This window comes from Scyliorhinus canicula, chromosome 13, assembly GCF_902713615.1.
Source record: "Scyliorhinus canicula chromosome 13, sScyCan1.1, whole genome shotgun sequence".
NCBI classification, from domain to species: Eukaryota; Metazoa; Chordata; class Chondrichthyes; order Carcharhiniformes; family Scyliorhinidae; genus Scyliorhinus; species Scyliorhinus canicula.
In genome coordinates this window covers 124,660,444-124,677,837 of record NC_052158.1, presented here as the reverse complement: position 1 = coordinate 124,677,837, position 17,394 = coordinate 124,660,444, and the positions used below count along the sequence as shown (strand labels likewise).

Here is a 17,394-nt window from a genome sequence, read left to right as displayed (position 1 = left end):
TACAATGTGTGATCTGGCTGTATTTGTGCCTTAGAAATGTTTCACTGTATTATCCTTTGTCATACAGTTGGACGGTACAGTAACTGAGATGCACTTTATCATACACTACAGCACTGATTACAAAGGAAAAAAAATCTAATTAAGTACCCTTTATTGGTGGGAGCATGCTTTCGAGACTGTACAAGGCAGCATTGTGCTATTGGACAAGTATAGTTTATACTGGTTGTGATATTTGTTATGTTGAATTAATTCTGCTATTGTTTAATGTCACTGAATCCCGCACTCTGTGGATGGGCTAGGTTTTTCTCGTGCTTTGTGTCACTGATCGCGGTGAGGAGTGTGCTAGAGGCTCGCTTACCTGCACATCACCCCCCCCCCCCCCTCTGCTCGACTCCCGGCCGGGCTTGCACTCAGCCGAGTGCCGGGGACTGGGGCCGGAGTCGCTCGCTCACAGCTGGAGTCAGATATCTCGGTTCGGACAGAACAAGGAAGGAGCGAGGTTCTAAAATGGAATAGACTTACCCGGAGGAGGGGCAGTCTGTCATCCTGACTGAGGGTCATCCAACAGCCCCGGTGTGGAGCTCCCCCGTGTCTGGATGGAGGAACCAAGATGCAGAGGCTCACACATCACTCTCAACACTGACACTGCGGCCAATCGGCAAGCCAGGCGATGAGGCAGGAAGCAAAGATGAGCATTTTTTTTTAAGTGCCTCTTATAACCGAAGGTCGCGCAATGCCTGTAATTACAGCCACTGAAGTACTTTTAGAAATGTAATGTAGGAAGTGCGCCACCCAATCAACATCAGGAAAATATCTCCTCCAGCCCTCCACAGTGTTGTTCCCAGGAGTTTGCTGATGCCCAAATTCATTGCCACGCTTCCCACAAGGAACACCACCTTGTGGTGGTGAAAAGTGCTATATAAATGTAAGATCTCTCCTGCCGCCCCCCCCCCCCCTCCATCCACCTTTGTGTAGCCATCTGGGATGGCCACTTCCAACTAGGTACAGAGATACTCGCAAAACCTAGTGGGTAGAATGGACAAGCCAAGACTCAGGCCGGCTCAGAACCCGAGATGTATATTTGCAAGCAAGAGGTCCAGACGGTATTGAAATTCCGTCCAATTAGCATTTTAATGGGGCCGATTAGCATTTGATTGCCCATCTTCACCAAAACAAAAGACTGGTACTCGAGTGACCAGTACAGTACCAGACATTTCAGCGCCACTCCCTGTTCAAGGGAAATGCAAACAACGGGGTCAGTGACTGCTTGGGACACGCCCAGCCATCCAGATCCCCGCCCACTTATTGGCTAAGGAATCAAACAGAGTGATCGGGGATCACCCAATTAGTAAGGCCCAAACCGAAGGACTGCCCAAAAGAGCGTGAAACCCCCCCCCCCCCCCCCAAGTATAAGAAAAGTTTGCCATATGTTTGCTCTCTCTTGGTCCTGGTACCCCGTTACGGTGATCGGCAAGTGCAGCAACACCAGAAGCGAGTACAAGTTCAATACTCGGTACCAGACAGATGAGCCCAGCTGAGCAGCGGTTACTCCTTTGAACCCAATAAATCCAGAATCGAACAGCGGCCACTGTTTTCTGACCTAAGCTGGGTGCCCGAAGTTAAGTACGATCGGTGTAGTTAACTAGTAGCGTTTATGTTGCATGACTAATTGTGTGTAAATAAAGTACCCTTGACCTTGAACTAACTAACTGGTGTTTGGCTCTTTGATTGATAGCCGGTTGAAACTAGTGGTGGTATCAATTGATAACTGGCAACTCTAAGCATTAGGACATAGACATTTTCTGCTTGCAGAAAAATACTTTTCACTGTACCTAGGTACACATGACAATAAACAAATCCATATAGAAAGAAGGACAAATTCACTGATTGCCCTAATTGGAACAGAGCCACAGAAAAGACAAGTAAAAGAAACTCGCAACACTTGCACACAGCACGTTTCCACAAACATAAATGCGACAACGACCCAAAATGATCAGGGAGGAGAGGGCCTCGGCCGCCAGCTCGAGTTTGCAAGGCACGGAAAAACATTAGGAGTGGCACCAGTGGTGGGCAACCTGTGGCCCATCAGGGTTCTGAGTGCAGCCCACAAGGTGTTTTGTTGAGCGTTGCCTGCATGCAGAGTCACCACATTCCACTGATTTCCATCCGCAAGTAAAGTAAGGATTGCACACAATATTTTTTTAATTAATAAACTTTTGTCATTTTACACAAAAAAAATCCAAATAACCACAATAAATTAAAGCAGACAGTGACCAGTTCCTTAAAATACAATATAAACGGTTGCCAGCTCCAATAGAACCCTTCAATTCACTCCCTTGTGGTGGATTTGACCTTCTCCATCTGCAAAATTGCCATTAAGTCTCCTAACCACGCCAAAACACTGGGTGGTGTCACCAGCCTCCAACTCATCAAGATTTGCTTCCAAGCAACCAGCGAGGTGAAGGCCAGAGCATCTGTCCTCACCTGGTCCGCAGCACCGATACCCCATATATAGCCACTAAAGGTCAGGGCTTCAGGTCAATGTTCAGAATCGGCAATATGATGCTGAAAAACGAAACCTAAAAATTTAAAATGTTTGTGACAGGACCAGAACATGTGCATCTGCTTTGTAAGCCCTATCGAGCAGCGCTCGCACCTATCCTCAACCGCACAAAGGAACAACTCATTCTGGCTTTAGTGAACTGGATCAGGCTCAGCCCCACACAATGCCATGACATTCACCCTGAGAAGGGCCTCACTCCACACCTCCTCCTCAAATATAGGCCCCAGCTCCTCTTCCCATTTGGCCTTCACCCCTTCCACCGAGGCCAGATCCTCCCCCAAAATCAGTCCATGTACGCCAGACTTACTAACCCCTTCAGACCCCACACAGAATAAAGTCCTCTTCAGTAAGGTTGATGGTAGGGCCACCAGGAATGTCGCGAACGTCCAAACAAAATTTTGTACCTAAATGCATCGGTGTCCGAGAGCCCGACTTTCTCTTTCAACTCCAGCTTGGAAAACTGTCCCTCCAGGAATAAATCACACATTCTCTCCAGCCTCTTCCCCTTTCAGCCCCCAAATGTGGCATCCGACTTAACCGGCTTGACCAGGTGGATTCCTACCACTGGGGGCCAGCCTTGACACTGACCCCAACCTGAAGTGCTGACGGAGTTGCCTCCATATTTTTGAAGTGAAGACAACCACCAGGTTTGATGAATACTTTGCCGGAGCAAATGACAGAGACGCCTTCAGCAGTGCCCCCAAATGGACCTTCAACATGACTCAAGCTCCATCTGCACCCAGGTCGACCACGGGTCTCTACACCACCCCAATACCTTCTCTGCATTGGTGGCTCAGTAATGAAACATCAAAATTTGGCAGCACAAGTTTCAGCAAGATCCTCAGGGTTTTTTCCCACCCATATGAAACCCGATATAAGCCATTCAATCCCCCGAAAAAATGGCTTGGGTGAAAATACCAGAAGACACTGAAATAAGAACAAGAATCTTGGTTCATTTTGATGGCTTGAACCCAGCCTGCCAAGGGCAATGGGAAGCTGTCCTACCATTGTCGGTCAGCCTCAACCATACTAATTGTACACAACATTGACTGTGAACTGTGCATCCAAAGTGTGAATATTTATTCTGTTCTTACCACTTAAACTTGAAGATAGTTCTATTAATATAGGATTAAGAATTTTCTATAACTCATTATGAAATATTCCAAGTGTATTAAATGTATTTAATCTTATTAATGGAGTCATGGTTAGTCATTAAAGTCTGATTTCAATCTCGCAGTCCACTGAGATGAAGGAAGGCCACTCATGCAGCCCACTCACTATCCTAGGTTGCCCATCACTGATTTAGACACTATTTCTGGAACGGTGTGATACAATAAAATATATATTTACAAAAACACTTATTATCCAATCCTTTGTCATCAGAGACCTGTTTCGCTGAGAATGAGTTGGAGAAACAAAGATGAATAAAATGTGCTCCCTCTGCAATCAGCAAAACATGTTCGAGATCACAAAGATCATGGAAAGACTGGGAGATCAGGGAAGGAAGGAAGGCAAAAAGATTAAAAAGCATGAGGAACCAAAAGCAAAATAGCAAGATCTGAAATAGGAACAGAAAATACTCAGGTCAAGCAGAGTATTTCCAGAAGTTTCTGTTTTTATTTAAAGGAAAGAGATGAAGCTGGAAAACACCATGGATGCATGAACATTAGTTGTATGGTATGAAGGTCTGTATTACAATCCTGGACTAGACCACAACAGTTGCTAGGGTATCAGACAGAAACTCCAATATTTTGTTCAATTTGAAAGACTGCAAAGAAAGGATACTTCACTCCAGGAGTGGTATATGAAAACAAACTTTATTTTGAATTACTAACTTTAATATAATAAAAACATTAGCTTACAATTACCAGTTAATGCTCAAAAGAACAATGAAACAATAACTCTTAATTGCTATCTTAATCTCCACTCTAACAATATCCATCGCAGGTCAAAATCCACTTTTAAATACAGTTAGCAGACCCAGGAATACTTGCTTAATAAAGATTTATTGGATACCCTGCTTTGAGAAAGAGATATCCTTCAGGATCCAGCTTGCAGATTCTTGCCCGTCTCAAATTACTGTTTAACCTGCCAACCTTTGAGAAACTGCTCCTATCCTAATCAAAATTCATTGTTTTGAGAGCAGCTACTGGTCCACAGTCAAATCTTTAACTGACTTAATCTTCAACACCTGATTGGTTCAGCCCCTGGCTCCTCCCATTAACAACATCATCTTGCCAAACTAAACTCAATGGGCACGATTCACCTGAAAGATTTCCAAGTTCAGTTCAGGTGCATTTGGCAGGGTATTTCTTGGTGGCTGCAGTGCCAAGATTGACCCCACTATTTTTTGACAGCACCGTCTTTTTGGGCCTCGGAGAGTTTCTCCCCGCCAAGGCTGCACTTAGAGATTTCCTGCACTGGGGAGTTGATCTTGCCAGCACAGACCGGCTCCTCACAGATTGGGACGCCATTTTAAAAGGCTGCCCCGATCACTGCACCTTCCCCTTTCAGAAATCCCCCCTTCAGCATCCTAACCTTTTCCATGCTCCCCCTTTCATGGGCATGCCCCCCCCCCCCATGCCCCCCCTCCTCCCCCCCCCCCCCCCCCCCCCCCAAGGCTGCGACCCCTGCCGATGCCAACCTGGCAGCCATGGAAGTCCAACTTCAATACCAAAGAATGCAGAGTCAGAAGAGCTAGCAGGGGTGAGCTAAAAAAGCTTAGTTTCTAGGCCTGAAAGAGTTTTTAAAAACTTTTAAGTCAGCAGCAGTCAGAAAGGCCATTTTTAAACGCAGGACAAATAGCCCAAATCGTGGCCTGAACATGTGGCAGCCAAGCTCACTCTGATTTTAACATTAAAAAATACATAGTCAGCAGTTTAAATAGAAACAGCAAATGCCGAGAACTAATAGTTTCACAGCCCCAAAATTCTGAGGTACTGCAGGGAAGACTCAAAAAGAGTCAATCCACGGAATCACTGCTAAACATTTAAAATACAGAAATTGCCACTGCCATTACTGCAAGAGCCTGCTGAAACTGACAAATAGGGAAGTCTCTTTGAGAAGAAGATGATGACATCTTCGATTTCCGAACAGCATTTAAAGCTATACACACTTTTCATTTTAAGTGACCATGGATCAAAGATCTACCTTTCCAGGCCAGTTTGGACTCACCCAATGACCAGACCAGTCATAAAATGAGGAGCTCTGGAGAAAGAGATTCCTTTGATACACAATTGCTTCAATCAGGTCCAGACACAAAGACAGATGCTGAACAGGTTAACACAATGTTTTATTCAGCAGGCCCAACAACCAATGCTATAATAGCTAGACAAGGAATCAATGAATCTTCAGCAAAATTTGATGTGTTGCCCTCAAACTAGGGTATCAACTGATGTGGCAGACAAAGCTACAGGATATTTTTTACAAATCACTCTTTATTAATGTTTAAAGCACTTGACTTCTGTTTGCGGTCTTGGAGTAAGTGGTCGCACATTTGGTAGCTCCCGCTCATGGTGGTCTTTTTTGGATTTTTCCCTCGGTTTTCAAGTGGAAGTGAGACGGAAAAAGGTGTAGGAGTGTGAGTAGAGGGGATTGACCCTCAAGTTTATTGAGATGAGGACTAGAAGTGCCTGAAAAAGAAGGAATGAGTCAGCCGAAGCGGGTGTGGAGCTGGCAACGCACGTGGAGATGGCGGAGGTGCAGGGAGCGGCCCTGCGGCCTCAAAGGTCAATGGAGCAGCTGGTGAGCTTCTTGAATGAGAAGTTCACCCAGCAATGAAAGGGGAGTCTGGAGGACCTAGCCAAGGTGGTGGACCCAATCAAGGCGGTGGTTGACCGCGTGGAGACGAGGCTGGCAGGCCAGGGTCAGGCAATCCAGAAGTTGGGGGAGCACGACGAACAGCTTGCCTCCATGGCAGCAGAGATAGGGCTAATGCGGAACCACCAGAAGCGGTTGGAAGAGAAGATGGAGGACTTGGAGAACCGGTCATGCAGGCAGAATATTTGGATCGTGGGTCTGCCGGAGGGTGCGCAGGAACCGATGCTGGCGCATATATGGGGAAGATGCTCGAGAAGCTGCTTGGTGAAGGTATGTTTGACCGGCTGTTGGAGGTGGACCGAGAGCACAAGGCGTTGATGAGGAGGTCCCAGGGGAACGAGCCGCCGAGGGAGATGGTGGTGCGGCTGCACAGGTTCCTTGATAAGAAGCGAATCCAGGTGGGCCTGGGAGGGCAGTGAGATTCACGTGTACCAGGACCTGAATGCAGAGCTGGCCAAGAACAGGGCAAGTTTCAAGAAGCTGAAGGCAGCCCTCTACAAGAAGGGGGTGAAGTTTGGACTATTGTACCTGGCACGTCTATGGGTGACCTATGGGGTCCGGGAGCTGTATTTTAGATCTTCGGAGGAGGCAGCGAAGTTTATGAGAGACAGTGGACTGGCAGGAAAAGGTGGACCTTCAACTCTGGTGGAGGAGTTGTGATGCTGCTGGAAAGACTTTTGTTCAGGGCCATTTTTTTCCCCCTTGTTTTTGGCTTCAGGTCTGTTTTTTATTTTTTTCTTTGTTGGGGGGGGGGGGGGGGGGATCGGTTTCTTTTTTTCTGTTCCTATTAATTGTTTGCACTAATGTTGAGCGGTGAGGGGGAGGAGGGCGGAGGATGCTAGGCGCCAGGGGCGGGAGCTGCCAGGCCAGCTGGGCGGGCTAGTTCATGGAACCACAGTGGGGAGTGAGCTGAAGGTTAGCAAGGGGAGGGGGTTCTGTGGGGGGGGGGGGGGGGGGGGGGGTGGTGAATCACAGTAGCGTAATTCACACTGTATTACAATGTCTCTGTAAGCTCGGCACACGAGCAGTTGCGCTGCTCTGCCACTAGGGGTGATGCACTGGGAATGTACGGGAGTTTGTACTGGGCTCCACCCACGGCTCCTCCCCCTAACCGGAAGTATAAAGGTTGATGCTGAGAGCCTGCCAGTTCATCTACGTGTCGTGTGAATTGATGGTCTCAACAGGGGGGTATTGTTGCTGACAGGGGCGGGGCATTTAAAATGGAGAAGGAGGAGGGTTGATGACGGTGGGTGCTCGAAGGTGGGCCAAAAGAGGTGCGGGACACGGGCTGAAGGCTGACCCACAAGTGGCTATGGCTGATCGGCAGGGGGAGTGCCCCCACTGACCAGGCTGGGGGGGGGGGTGTTGCCCCCCGACCAGGCTGATCACATGGAACGTTTGAGGTTTGAATGGGTCAGTCGAGAGGGCCCGTGTGTTTGCACACTTGTGGCAACTGGAGGTGGATGTGGCCATGCTGTCAGAGACACACCTGAAGATGGGGGACCAGATCAGGTTGAGGAAGGGATGGGTTGCCAAGTATTCCACCCGGGATTGGACTTTAAAACGAAGAGGGGTGGCAATTTTGGTCAATAAGCGGGTGGCATTCAAGGTGGGGAATATAGAGGCGGATCCGGGGGGGGGCGGGGGTGGGGGGGGGGGCAAATCGGTGGGGGATAGATATATCATGGTTAGTAGGAAACTGGAGGAATGCCGGTAGTACTGGTGAATATTTATGCCTCGAACTGGGACGATGTGGAATTTGTGAGGCAGATGCTGGGGAGGATTCTGGACCTGGATTCTCATCGGCTGATTATAGGGGGATGACTTCAACATGGATCCAAGACTGGATCGGTTGAGCCCTAGGTCGGGGAAGGTATTAGCTACGGCTGAGGATCTCCGGGGGTTCATGGAGCACGTGGGGGGTCAATCTGTGGAGATTTGGGTCGCTGAGGGGGAAAGAATTTTCATTCTACTGCCATGTGTACTGTGGTAGTCACCACTGTTGTATTGTGTATACTGCATACGAGGGTATTACGATAAGGACCCTGTACTACAGGTACAGGGGTAGATCCCATCTACTGGCTCCGTTGTGTACCCCCCCAGCGAACACCCACCGTGCACCCCACCAATGACCTCCCACAGCCAACCCCAGGCCTGCGCCGCGTGGCAGCCAAACAACCCTGGGGGACCCAAGTGCTACTTCTGCGAACAGTCAAAACACCCCCGGCAGCGCTGGCCAGCACAGAGCGCCCTCTGCAAGGCCTGTGGTAAGAAAGGACATTTTGCTGCTGTGTGCCAGGCCCGCTCGGTCGCAGCGGTTGCCCCAGCGCCCACCATGTGCGACCTACAGGTGCCACCATCTTCCTCGCCTCAGACAACGTGCGGCCCGTGAGCGCCGCCATCCTGCCTGCCTCAGGACATGTGAAGCCCGTGGGTGCCGCCATCCTGCCTGCCTCAGGATATGTGAAGCCCGTGGACGCCGCCATCTTCCCCGCCTCAGGACCCCTGCTCATCAGACATCTCATCGGGCCGCTCATCGCCTGCAACCGCCGCCGACCAGCCACGTCTGGCCTCCGTCACGATCGGCCAGTCACGACCGCACAGCCTTGCGACTGCGTCGATGACAGTGAAGGTCGACGGGCACAAGATTTCCTGCTTTTGGACTCCGGGAGCACTCAGAGCTTGATCCACCCCGATACGGTAAGGCTCTGCTCCCTCACGGTCCACCCCACCAATCAGAGAATCTCCCTGGCCTCCGGATCCCACTCCGTGGCGATCCGGGGGTACTGCGCCGGCACCCTCACCATCCAGGGCGTAGAGCTCAGCGGCTTCCGGCTCTACATCCTCCACAACCTCTGTGCTGCCTTGCTACTCGGCCTGGACCTCCAGTGCAACCTCCAGAGCCTAACCCTGAAATTTGACGGGCCCCTGCCACCCCTTACTGTATGCGGCCTCACGACCCTTAAGAACAACCCACCTTCCCTGTTTGCGAACCTCACCTCGGATTGCAAACCTGTCACCACCAGGCGCAGACGGTACAGTCCCCAGGACAGACATTCATCAGGTCTGAGGTCCAGCGGCTGCTGGAGGAAGGTATCATCGAGGCCAGCAACAGCCCCTGGAGAGCCCAAGTGATAGTGGTGAAAACCGGGGAGAAAAACAGGATGGTCGTTGACTACAGTCAGACCATCAATCGGTACACGCAGCTCGACGCGTACCCCCTCCCTCGCATATCTGATCTGGTCAATCAGATTGCACAGTACCGGGTCTTCTCGACAGTGGACCTGAAATCTGCCTACCACCAGCTCCCCATTCGCAATGCGGACCGCCAGTACACCGCATTTGAGGCGGACGGCCGCCGTTACCATTTCCTTAGGGTTCCCTTCGGCGTCACTAACGGGGTCTCGGTCTTCCAATGGGAGATGGACCGAATGGTTGACTGGTACGGACTGCGGGCCACTTTCCTGTACATGGACAATGTCACCATCTGTGGCCACGACCAGCAGGACTACGACGCAGCCTTTCCAAATTCCTTCACACCGTCAAACTCCTCACCCTAACCTACAACAAGGAGAAGTGTGTGTTCACGGACTGATTAGCCATCCTCGGCTATGTGGTCCAGAACGGAGTTCTAGGGCCCGACCCCAATCGCATGCGCCCCCTCATGGAACTCCCCCTCCCCCATTGCCCCAAGGCCCTCAAACGATGCCTGGGGTTCTTCTTGTACTACGCCCAGTGGGTCCCTAACTATGCAGACAAGGCCCGCCCACTCATCCAATCCACCGTTTTCCCACTAACGGCTGAGGCTCACCAGGCCTTCAACCGTATCAAGGCCGACATCACCAAGGCCGCGATGCACGCGGTCGACGAAATGCTGCCTTTCCAAGTCGAGAGCAATGCATCAGACGTCGCTCTGGCCGCCACCCTCAACCAGGCAGGCAGGCCCGTGGCATCCTTTTCCCGCACCCTCCATGCCTCCGAAATTCGGCACTCCTCCTTCAAGAAGAAGGCCCAAGCTATCGTTGAAGCTGTGCGACATTGGAGGCATTACCTGGCCGGCAGGAGATTCACTCTCCTCACTGACCAACGGTTGGTTGCCTTCATGTTTAACAACACACAGTGGGGTAAGATCAAAAATGATAAAATTTTGAGGTGGAGGATCGAGCTCTCCACCTATAATTACAAGATTTTGTATCACCCCGGTAAGCTCAATGAGCCCCCCGATGCCCTATCCCGAGGTACATGTGCCAGCGCACAAGTGGACCGACTCCGCACGACAATCTCTGCCACCCAGGAGTCACCCGCTTTTACTACTTCATTAAGTCCCGCAATCTGCCCTACGAGGAAGTCAGGGCTATCACCAGAGACTGCCAGGTCTGCACGGAGTGTAAACCTCACTTCTACCAGCCAGACCGTGTACGCCCGGTGAAGCCCACCCGCCCCTTTGAACTCAGTGTGGACTTCAAAGGGCCCCTCCCCTCCCACCGACCGCAACACGTACTTTCTCAATGTGGTTGATGAGTACTCAAGATTCCCCTTCGCCATCCCATACCCCGACATGACGTCTGCCACCGTCATCAAAGCCCTCAACACCATCTTCACTCTGTTCGGTTTCCCCGCCTACGTCCACAGCGACCAGGGATGAGCTGCGCCAGTACCTGCTCAACAGGGGCATTGCCTCAAGTAGGACGACCAGCTACAACCCCCAGGAAACGGGCAGGTGGAGCGGGAGAATGGTAGGCTGTCCAGCTGGCCCAGAAATCTCCCAGCCTCCCGCTGGCAGGAGGACCTCCCCGACGCCCATCACTCCATTCGGTCGCCCCTGTGCACTGCGACTAACAATACTCCCCATGAACGTCTCTTTGCCTTCCCCAGGACGTCCACTTCCGGGGTTTTGCTCCCAATATAGCTGGCAGCTCCAGGACCTGTTCTCCTCCGCAAGCACGTGCGGCTCCACAAGGTGGACCCATTGGTTGAGAGGGTACAGCTGCTCCACGCGAACCCGCAGTACGTCTATGTAGCGTACCCCGACAGCCGCCAAGACACAGTCTCCCTCAGGGACCTGGCACCAGCTGGGTTTCCCCCCCCCCCCCGGCGCCACCCTCCCTCCCCCCCCGCTGCACCCCACCACAGCCCCCGCTCAGGACGATCTGCCCTCCCCTTAGTCCCACCCGTGGATGAAGATGAGGTCGACACGCTCCCGGAGTCACTGACGACCGAACCGACGCCTGAATCGCCACCACAACTGCGGCGCTCACAGCGCCGGATCAAGGCATCCGACCATCTAAATCTGTAGCCCCTTTCTTAAATTTTAAACAACCTGTATGTAAATAGTTTCCACCACTCCCGCTGGACTCTTTTTTTTTAAACAGGGGGTGAATGTGGTAGTCACCACTGTTGTATTGTGTATACTGCATACGAGTGTATTACGGTAAGGCTCCTGTACTACAGGTACGGGGGTAGATCCCTGCCTACTGGCTCCGCCCAGTAGGTGGAGTATAAATGTGTGGGCTCTCCGAGCTGCAGCCATTTCGGCAGCAGCTGCGGGAGGCTACCCATCTCTGCGTAATGAAGCCTCGATTACTCTCTACTCTCGTCTCGTCGTAATTAATAGTGCATCATGTACTCCCAAATAGATTTCTTTGTGCTGGACAAAACGCTGCTGGCAGAGGTGATAGATGCTGAATATTCACCAATAGTGGTGTTGGACCACGCCCTGCACTGGGCAAACCTGCGAGTGAGCAAAGGAAGGGCCCAGCACCCACAGTGGAGGTTGGATGTCGGGCTGTTAGCGGAGGAGGAGGTGTGCGAGCAAGTGAGGGGAGCCATCCAGGGGTATATGGGGGGAGGTGTCAGCAGCTAAGGTCTGCGAGGCACTGTTATCAGGGGGGAGTTTATTTCCATTCAGGCACACAAGGAGAAGGCGGAGGGGGTGAAGATAGAGAGGCTGGTGGGAGAAATCCTACAAATGGACAGGAGGTATGCAGAGAACCCAGAGGAAGGGCTTTTGAAGGAATGCCAGAGGCTACAATTTGAATTTGGTCTCCTATCCACTGGCAAGTCGGTGGGACAGCTGAGGAGGGTGAGATGGGCGGTGTAGGCGTACAGGGAGAAAGTGAGCAGGATGCTGGCACATCAGTTGAGGAAGCAGGGAGGCGGCGAGAGAGATCGGGAAAGTGAGAGATACAGGGGGGATGGTGGTCTTGGATCCAGCGGGTGTGAATGGTGTGTTTTGAGATTTCTACAGCAAGCTGCATAAATCGGAATCCCCAGCCGGAGAAGAGGGGATGAGGCGATTTCTGGAAGGCCTGGAGTTCCCGAAGGTAGACAGGAAGCTCGTAGAGGGCCTGGGGGCTGCAATTGGGCTTGGGGAGGTAATGGAGGGGCTGGAGGTGATGCAATCAGGTAAAGCCCCAGGACAGGACGGATACCCAGTGGAATTTTATGTGACGGTTTTGGGGGTGCTGGGACCGTTGTTGGCAAGGGCCTTCAACGAAGCAAAGGAGTTGGGAGTGCTCCCCCTGACGTTGTCACAGGCGTCAACCTCTCTCATTTAGAAGCGGAACAAAGACCCGGAGAACTGCAGTCATATAGACCAATCGCCCTCTTGAATGTGGGTGCCAAACTGCTGGCAAAGATCCTGGCCACACGGATCAAGGATTGCGTCCCAGGGATAATAGGGGAAGATCAGACGGGGTTTATTAAGGGGTGACACCTGGCAACCAATATTAAGAGGCTCCTGAACGTTATCATGATGCCTACAGAGGGACGCGAGGTTGAGGTGGTGGTGGCTATGGTTGCAGAGAAGGCCTTTGATCGGGTGGAATGGTGGTACTTATGGGAGGTCCTGGGATGGTTCGGGATTGGGCAGGGATTTGTGGACTGGGTCTGGCCGCTTTATCAGGCACAGGTGGCAAACGTAAGCACGAATCGGGTGAGGTCGGAGTATTTTAGGCTGTACCGGGGGATGAGGCAGGGTCATCTACTCTCCCCACTTCTGTTTGCCCTGGCCATGGAGTCTTTGGCAATGGTGCTGCGAGCTTCGACAGTCTGGCAGGGGATAGTACGAGGGAGGGGTGGAGCATAGGGTCTCGCTCTATGCGGACGATTTGCTTTTATATATATCAGACCGGTTGGGGGGATTGGAGAGATTATCGGGATACTGGAGGAATTCTGCCAGTTCTCAGGATATTAATTGAACATGGGCAAAAGTGAGGTTTTTTTGCGATCCAGGAGAGGGGGCAGGAGAGGAGATTGGGGGAGATGCCAGTCATGGTGGTGGGAGGGAGAATTAGGTACTTAGGTATCCAGATGGCATGGGAATGGGGACAGCTCTACAAATTGAATCTGGGTAGGCTAGTAGAGCAGATGAAGGGGGACTTCCGGATGTGGGACGTGCTCCCACTGTCTCTGGCAGGGAGGGTACAGACTGCGAAAATGACAGTCCTCCCGAGGTTGCTCTTTGTTTTTCAGTGTCTCCCAATATTTATCCCCACTGTGTTTTTTAGGAAGATGAATGCGGTAATTTTGAGATTTATTTGGGGCGGTAAAACCCCGTAAGTGGGGAAGGTGCTGCTGGAGCGGGGGCATGGGGAGTGGGGGGAGGGGGGCTGGCTCTTTCAAACTTTATTACTGGGCGGCGAATATATGAATGGTCAGGAAGTGGATAGTGGGGGAGGGGTCGGTGTGGGAGCGGGTGGAGGCGGCATCCTGTAAGGGCACAAGTTTGAACACATTGTTAATGGCATCTCTGCCGTTCTCGCCGGTACTCCACAAGCCCGGTAGTAGTGGCAGCCCTGTGGGGACAGTGACGGCAGCACAGGTGTTTGGAGGTGGCGTCGGTGTGGGCACCCATATGTGATAACCATTGGTTCACTCTGGGGGTTTCGGAGGTCTCCATCCCCCTTGCCCGGTCCCAGGAAAAACCAAGAAATCCCCTTTAGCACACAATCCCAGCATACACACCCAAGCCCCAAAGAACCATCATTGCAAATGAAAGTCCCAATTCTTCTCTTGTCCAAATATACAGCCCGACAACCTTCGGGCAGGGAACGGGAGATTTGGTATCTCTTTCTTGATGAAGGTTTTCTGAGTTTGGAGGAGTTGAAGAGGAGTTTGAGTTGCCAGGTGGGAACGGCTTCCGGTACATGCAAGTGAAGGATTTTGTACGGAGGCAGGCTCGAGCTTGCCACGCCTCCTGCAAAGGGAGTTACAGGATAAGATGATGTTGAGAACAGGAGTTGGGGATGGGAAGGTCTCAGAGATCTATAAGGAGCTGATGGTGGGAGTGGGCCCCAATAGGGGAGTGAAGAGAAAGTGGGAAGAAGAGTTGGGGTGGGAGGGGGCAGTTGGAGGCTGGGGTATGGGAGGAGAGTTAACACGTCCTCGTTGTGTGCCAAGCTGAGCCTGATCCAATTCAAGGTGGTCCACAGGGCTCATGTGATTGTGGCCCGGATGGACAGGTTCTCTGGGGAGGTGGAGGACAGGTGTGGGGGAAGTCCTGCGAATCATGTACACATGTTCTGGGTGTGTCCGAGGCCGAGCGGCTTTTGGCAGGGATTTGCGGACGTCATGTCAGAAATCCTGCAAGGGAAGTGGCGCCTAGTCCAGAGGTGCGATCTTTGGAGTGTCGGAAGACCCAGGAGCCTGGGGGTGGGGGAGAGGGAAAAGAGAGGCTGGTGTCTTGGCCTTTGCTTCCCTGGTGGCCTGGAGACGGATTTTATTGGGATTGAGGGACTTGAAGCCCCTGAAGTCGGGGGTTTCTCACGCTGGAGAAAATTAAATTTGTCTTGAGTGGTTCATTACAAGGGTTCGCTCAGAGGTGGCAGCCGTTCATTGACTTCTTCGAGAAAAATTAGACTGTCAGCAGGGAGGGGGGAGGGGATGGGTGAGGGGGCGAAAAAGGGGATGCATGGAAGTGACGAATAAGGGTAGGAAAAACTATGGCGGGGGGCCGGCGGTGTGTAAAAGCCATGTTGGTTGGGGTTTGTGTTTGGGGGGGAATGATGGTTGCAGGTTCTGTTGGATGTTATTGTTGAAAAGTGATAAATTATAAATACCTCAATAAAATATTTTCTAAAAAAAAAAATTAATGTTTAAAGCACTTGATAAACACTGAACCGCTCTTCACTTAAATCACTTGCTAAAAAACAGATTACTTGTTAGAATAAATCACAAGACTCACAGCTTGGACTTTATACGACCCATTTTAAGGTGAGGTGATCAGCCTCCCTTCAATGGGTGTCTTCCTCAGAGTCCCGGACTCAGGGTGGTCTTCACGCTGGTGTTTCCTCAAGTCATCGCTGCGGAGGCTTCGAGCCTTCCCTTTACATGCAATTTCTTCCAGCATTGAGAACATTCTTTAACCATGTTCACGAATGACCTGTTACCCATTTTCCTCAATGTTAGCTTGCAAAAACAGCATACATCTGTTGGCCTTGCTTTCTTTATCTGTTTGTTAAGTACATCTTATCACACGCATGCAAAAACAAGCTGTTTCACAGGCTTGGTGTTCTGTAAGGTTGGGTACTTTTTCCATCATGCTTTGCAGAAGTTTAGCTGTTCGCCATCGGCTACAAATCGCAGCCAGAAATTCACTTGCAATGGCTTATCTTCCCGCCTCCGCATTATTGCCTCTGATGTCTCCCAAGGAGCTACCCAAGGCCCTCATCCATTTCTCAGTTACATACTGCCCTTCGGTAACATCATAAATAAGCATATTAGTTTTCATATTTAGAGAGCTACCTCACCACCACCTCTTAACTTCTCCGCTGTTGCCAAATTATCCAATTCACCCGAGGAAGGAGCAGTGCTCCGAAAGCTAGTGTTTGAATCAAACCTGTTGGACTTTAACCTGGTGTTGTAAGACTTCTTACTGTGCCAAATTATCAATCTGCTTGTCTGACGTACAGGACTGGATGAGCAGAATATTTCTCCAATATTGGAAAGCCTGAAACCATTGTCTTCAGTCCTCTCTCCTTTCCTGAGCTACTGACTCCCATCTCTTCCCTTGGTAAAAGCCTGAGATTAAGTCAGTCTGTTTGCAATCTTGGCGTCACCTTTGATCATGAGCTTCTGATCTCGTATTGATACCATTATGAGGAATGCCTATTTGCGCCTCTGTAACATAATGGCCCAACTTTGTCCTGCCTCAGTTCACTGCTGCTGAAATCCCATTTATGTCTTTGTTACCTCATTGACTATTCAAATGCACTGCTGGATGATCACCCAAATTCTAACGTCTAAAACGGGAAGTCAACCATATCTCCGCTGCCTGTGTCTTAGCTCACACCAAGTCTCATTCACCTTCCATTCGCTGACCTACATTGACTACTGGTCAAGCAATGTCTTCATTTTAAAAATCTCAACCTTGTTTTCAGATCCCTTCATGGCCTCACCCTTCACTATCTCTGTAATTTCCTCCAGTCCCACAACCCCCTGAAATTTCTGAACCCGTTTAAATCTGGCCTCGAGCAGCCCAATCTTGTCATTGGTGACTGTGCCTTCGTTGCCAAGGCCTCAGCGTAGAATTCTCCCTCTATCACTTTCTTCTTTTAGGACACTCCTAAAATCTACCTCTTTGACCAAGTCTCTCATCATATGACCAAATTTCTCATGTGGCCCAGTGTCATAGGTTGTTTTGCAATGTTTCTATGAAGTGCCGTGGCTTCTTTTGGGTGCCATATAAATCTAAATTGTTGTAATCTCAGCTCAATTCTATACTGATTGGATATTTAAACCAGGAACAGATGTTGCAGCAGCAATACCAAAATAATACCTTCCATTTCATATTGCATTAAAAAAAAAAAAATTCCTTTTTCATTCGATCAGAAAGTGCTGAAAGTACTCAGCAGATCAGGCAGCATCTGTGATGGCAGAAACCAAGTTCACTTTTCAGGTCGATGACCTTTAATTGCAACAGGTCAAACAACCTTTCTTTCCATCTTCACTGATGTTGCCCAGCCTGCTGACTACTTCCAGCATTTTCCTGTTTTCATTTCAGATTTACAGCA

The 17,394-nt window shown here is 50.6% G+C and overlaps 1 protein-coding gene across 5 annotated transcripts in view; it reads right to left on the bottom strand.

The window, feature by feature from the left end:
• capn10 (calpain 10) overlaps positions 1 to 875 on the bottom strand; it is a 45,887-nt gene extending 45,012 nt beyond the window's left edge. For 2 of the 5 annotated variants that reach the window (XR_005462799.1, XM_038815640.1), the window contains exon 1: positions 523 to 875. Coding sequence is in view for 1 of the 5 variants with exons in the window: in XM_038815639.1 (XP_038671567.1) it covers positions 523 to 561 (39 nt within the window). In the remaining 4 variants the exon portion in view is untranslated. Of the gene's footprint in view, positions 1 to 358; positions 448 to 522 lie in introns of those variants that run through there. The other 3 variants (XM_038815639.1, XM_038815636.1, XM_038815638.1) reach the window with 3 other exon arrangements.
• Positions 876 to 17,394: the final 16,519 nt, after the last annotated feature.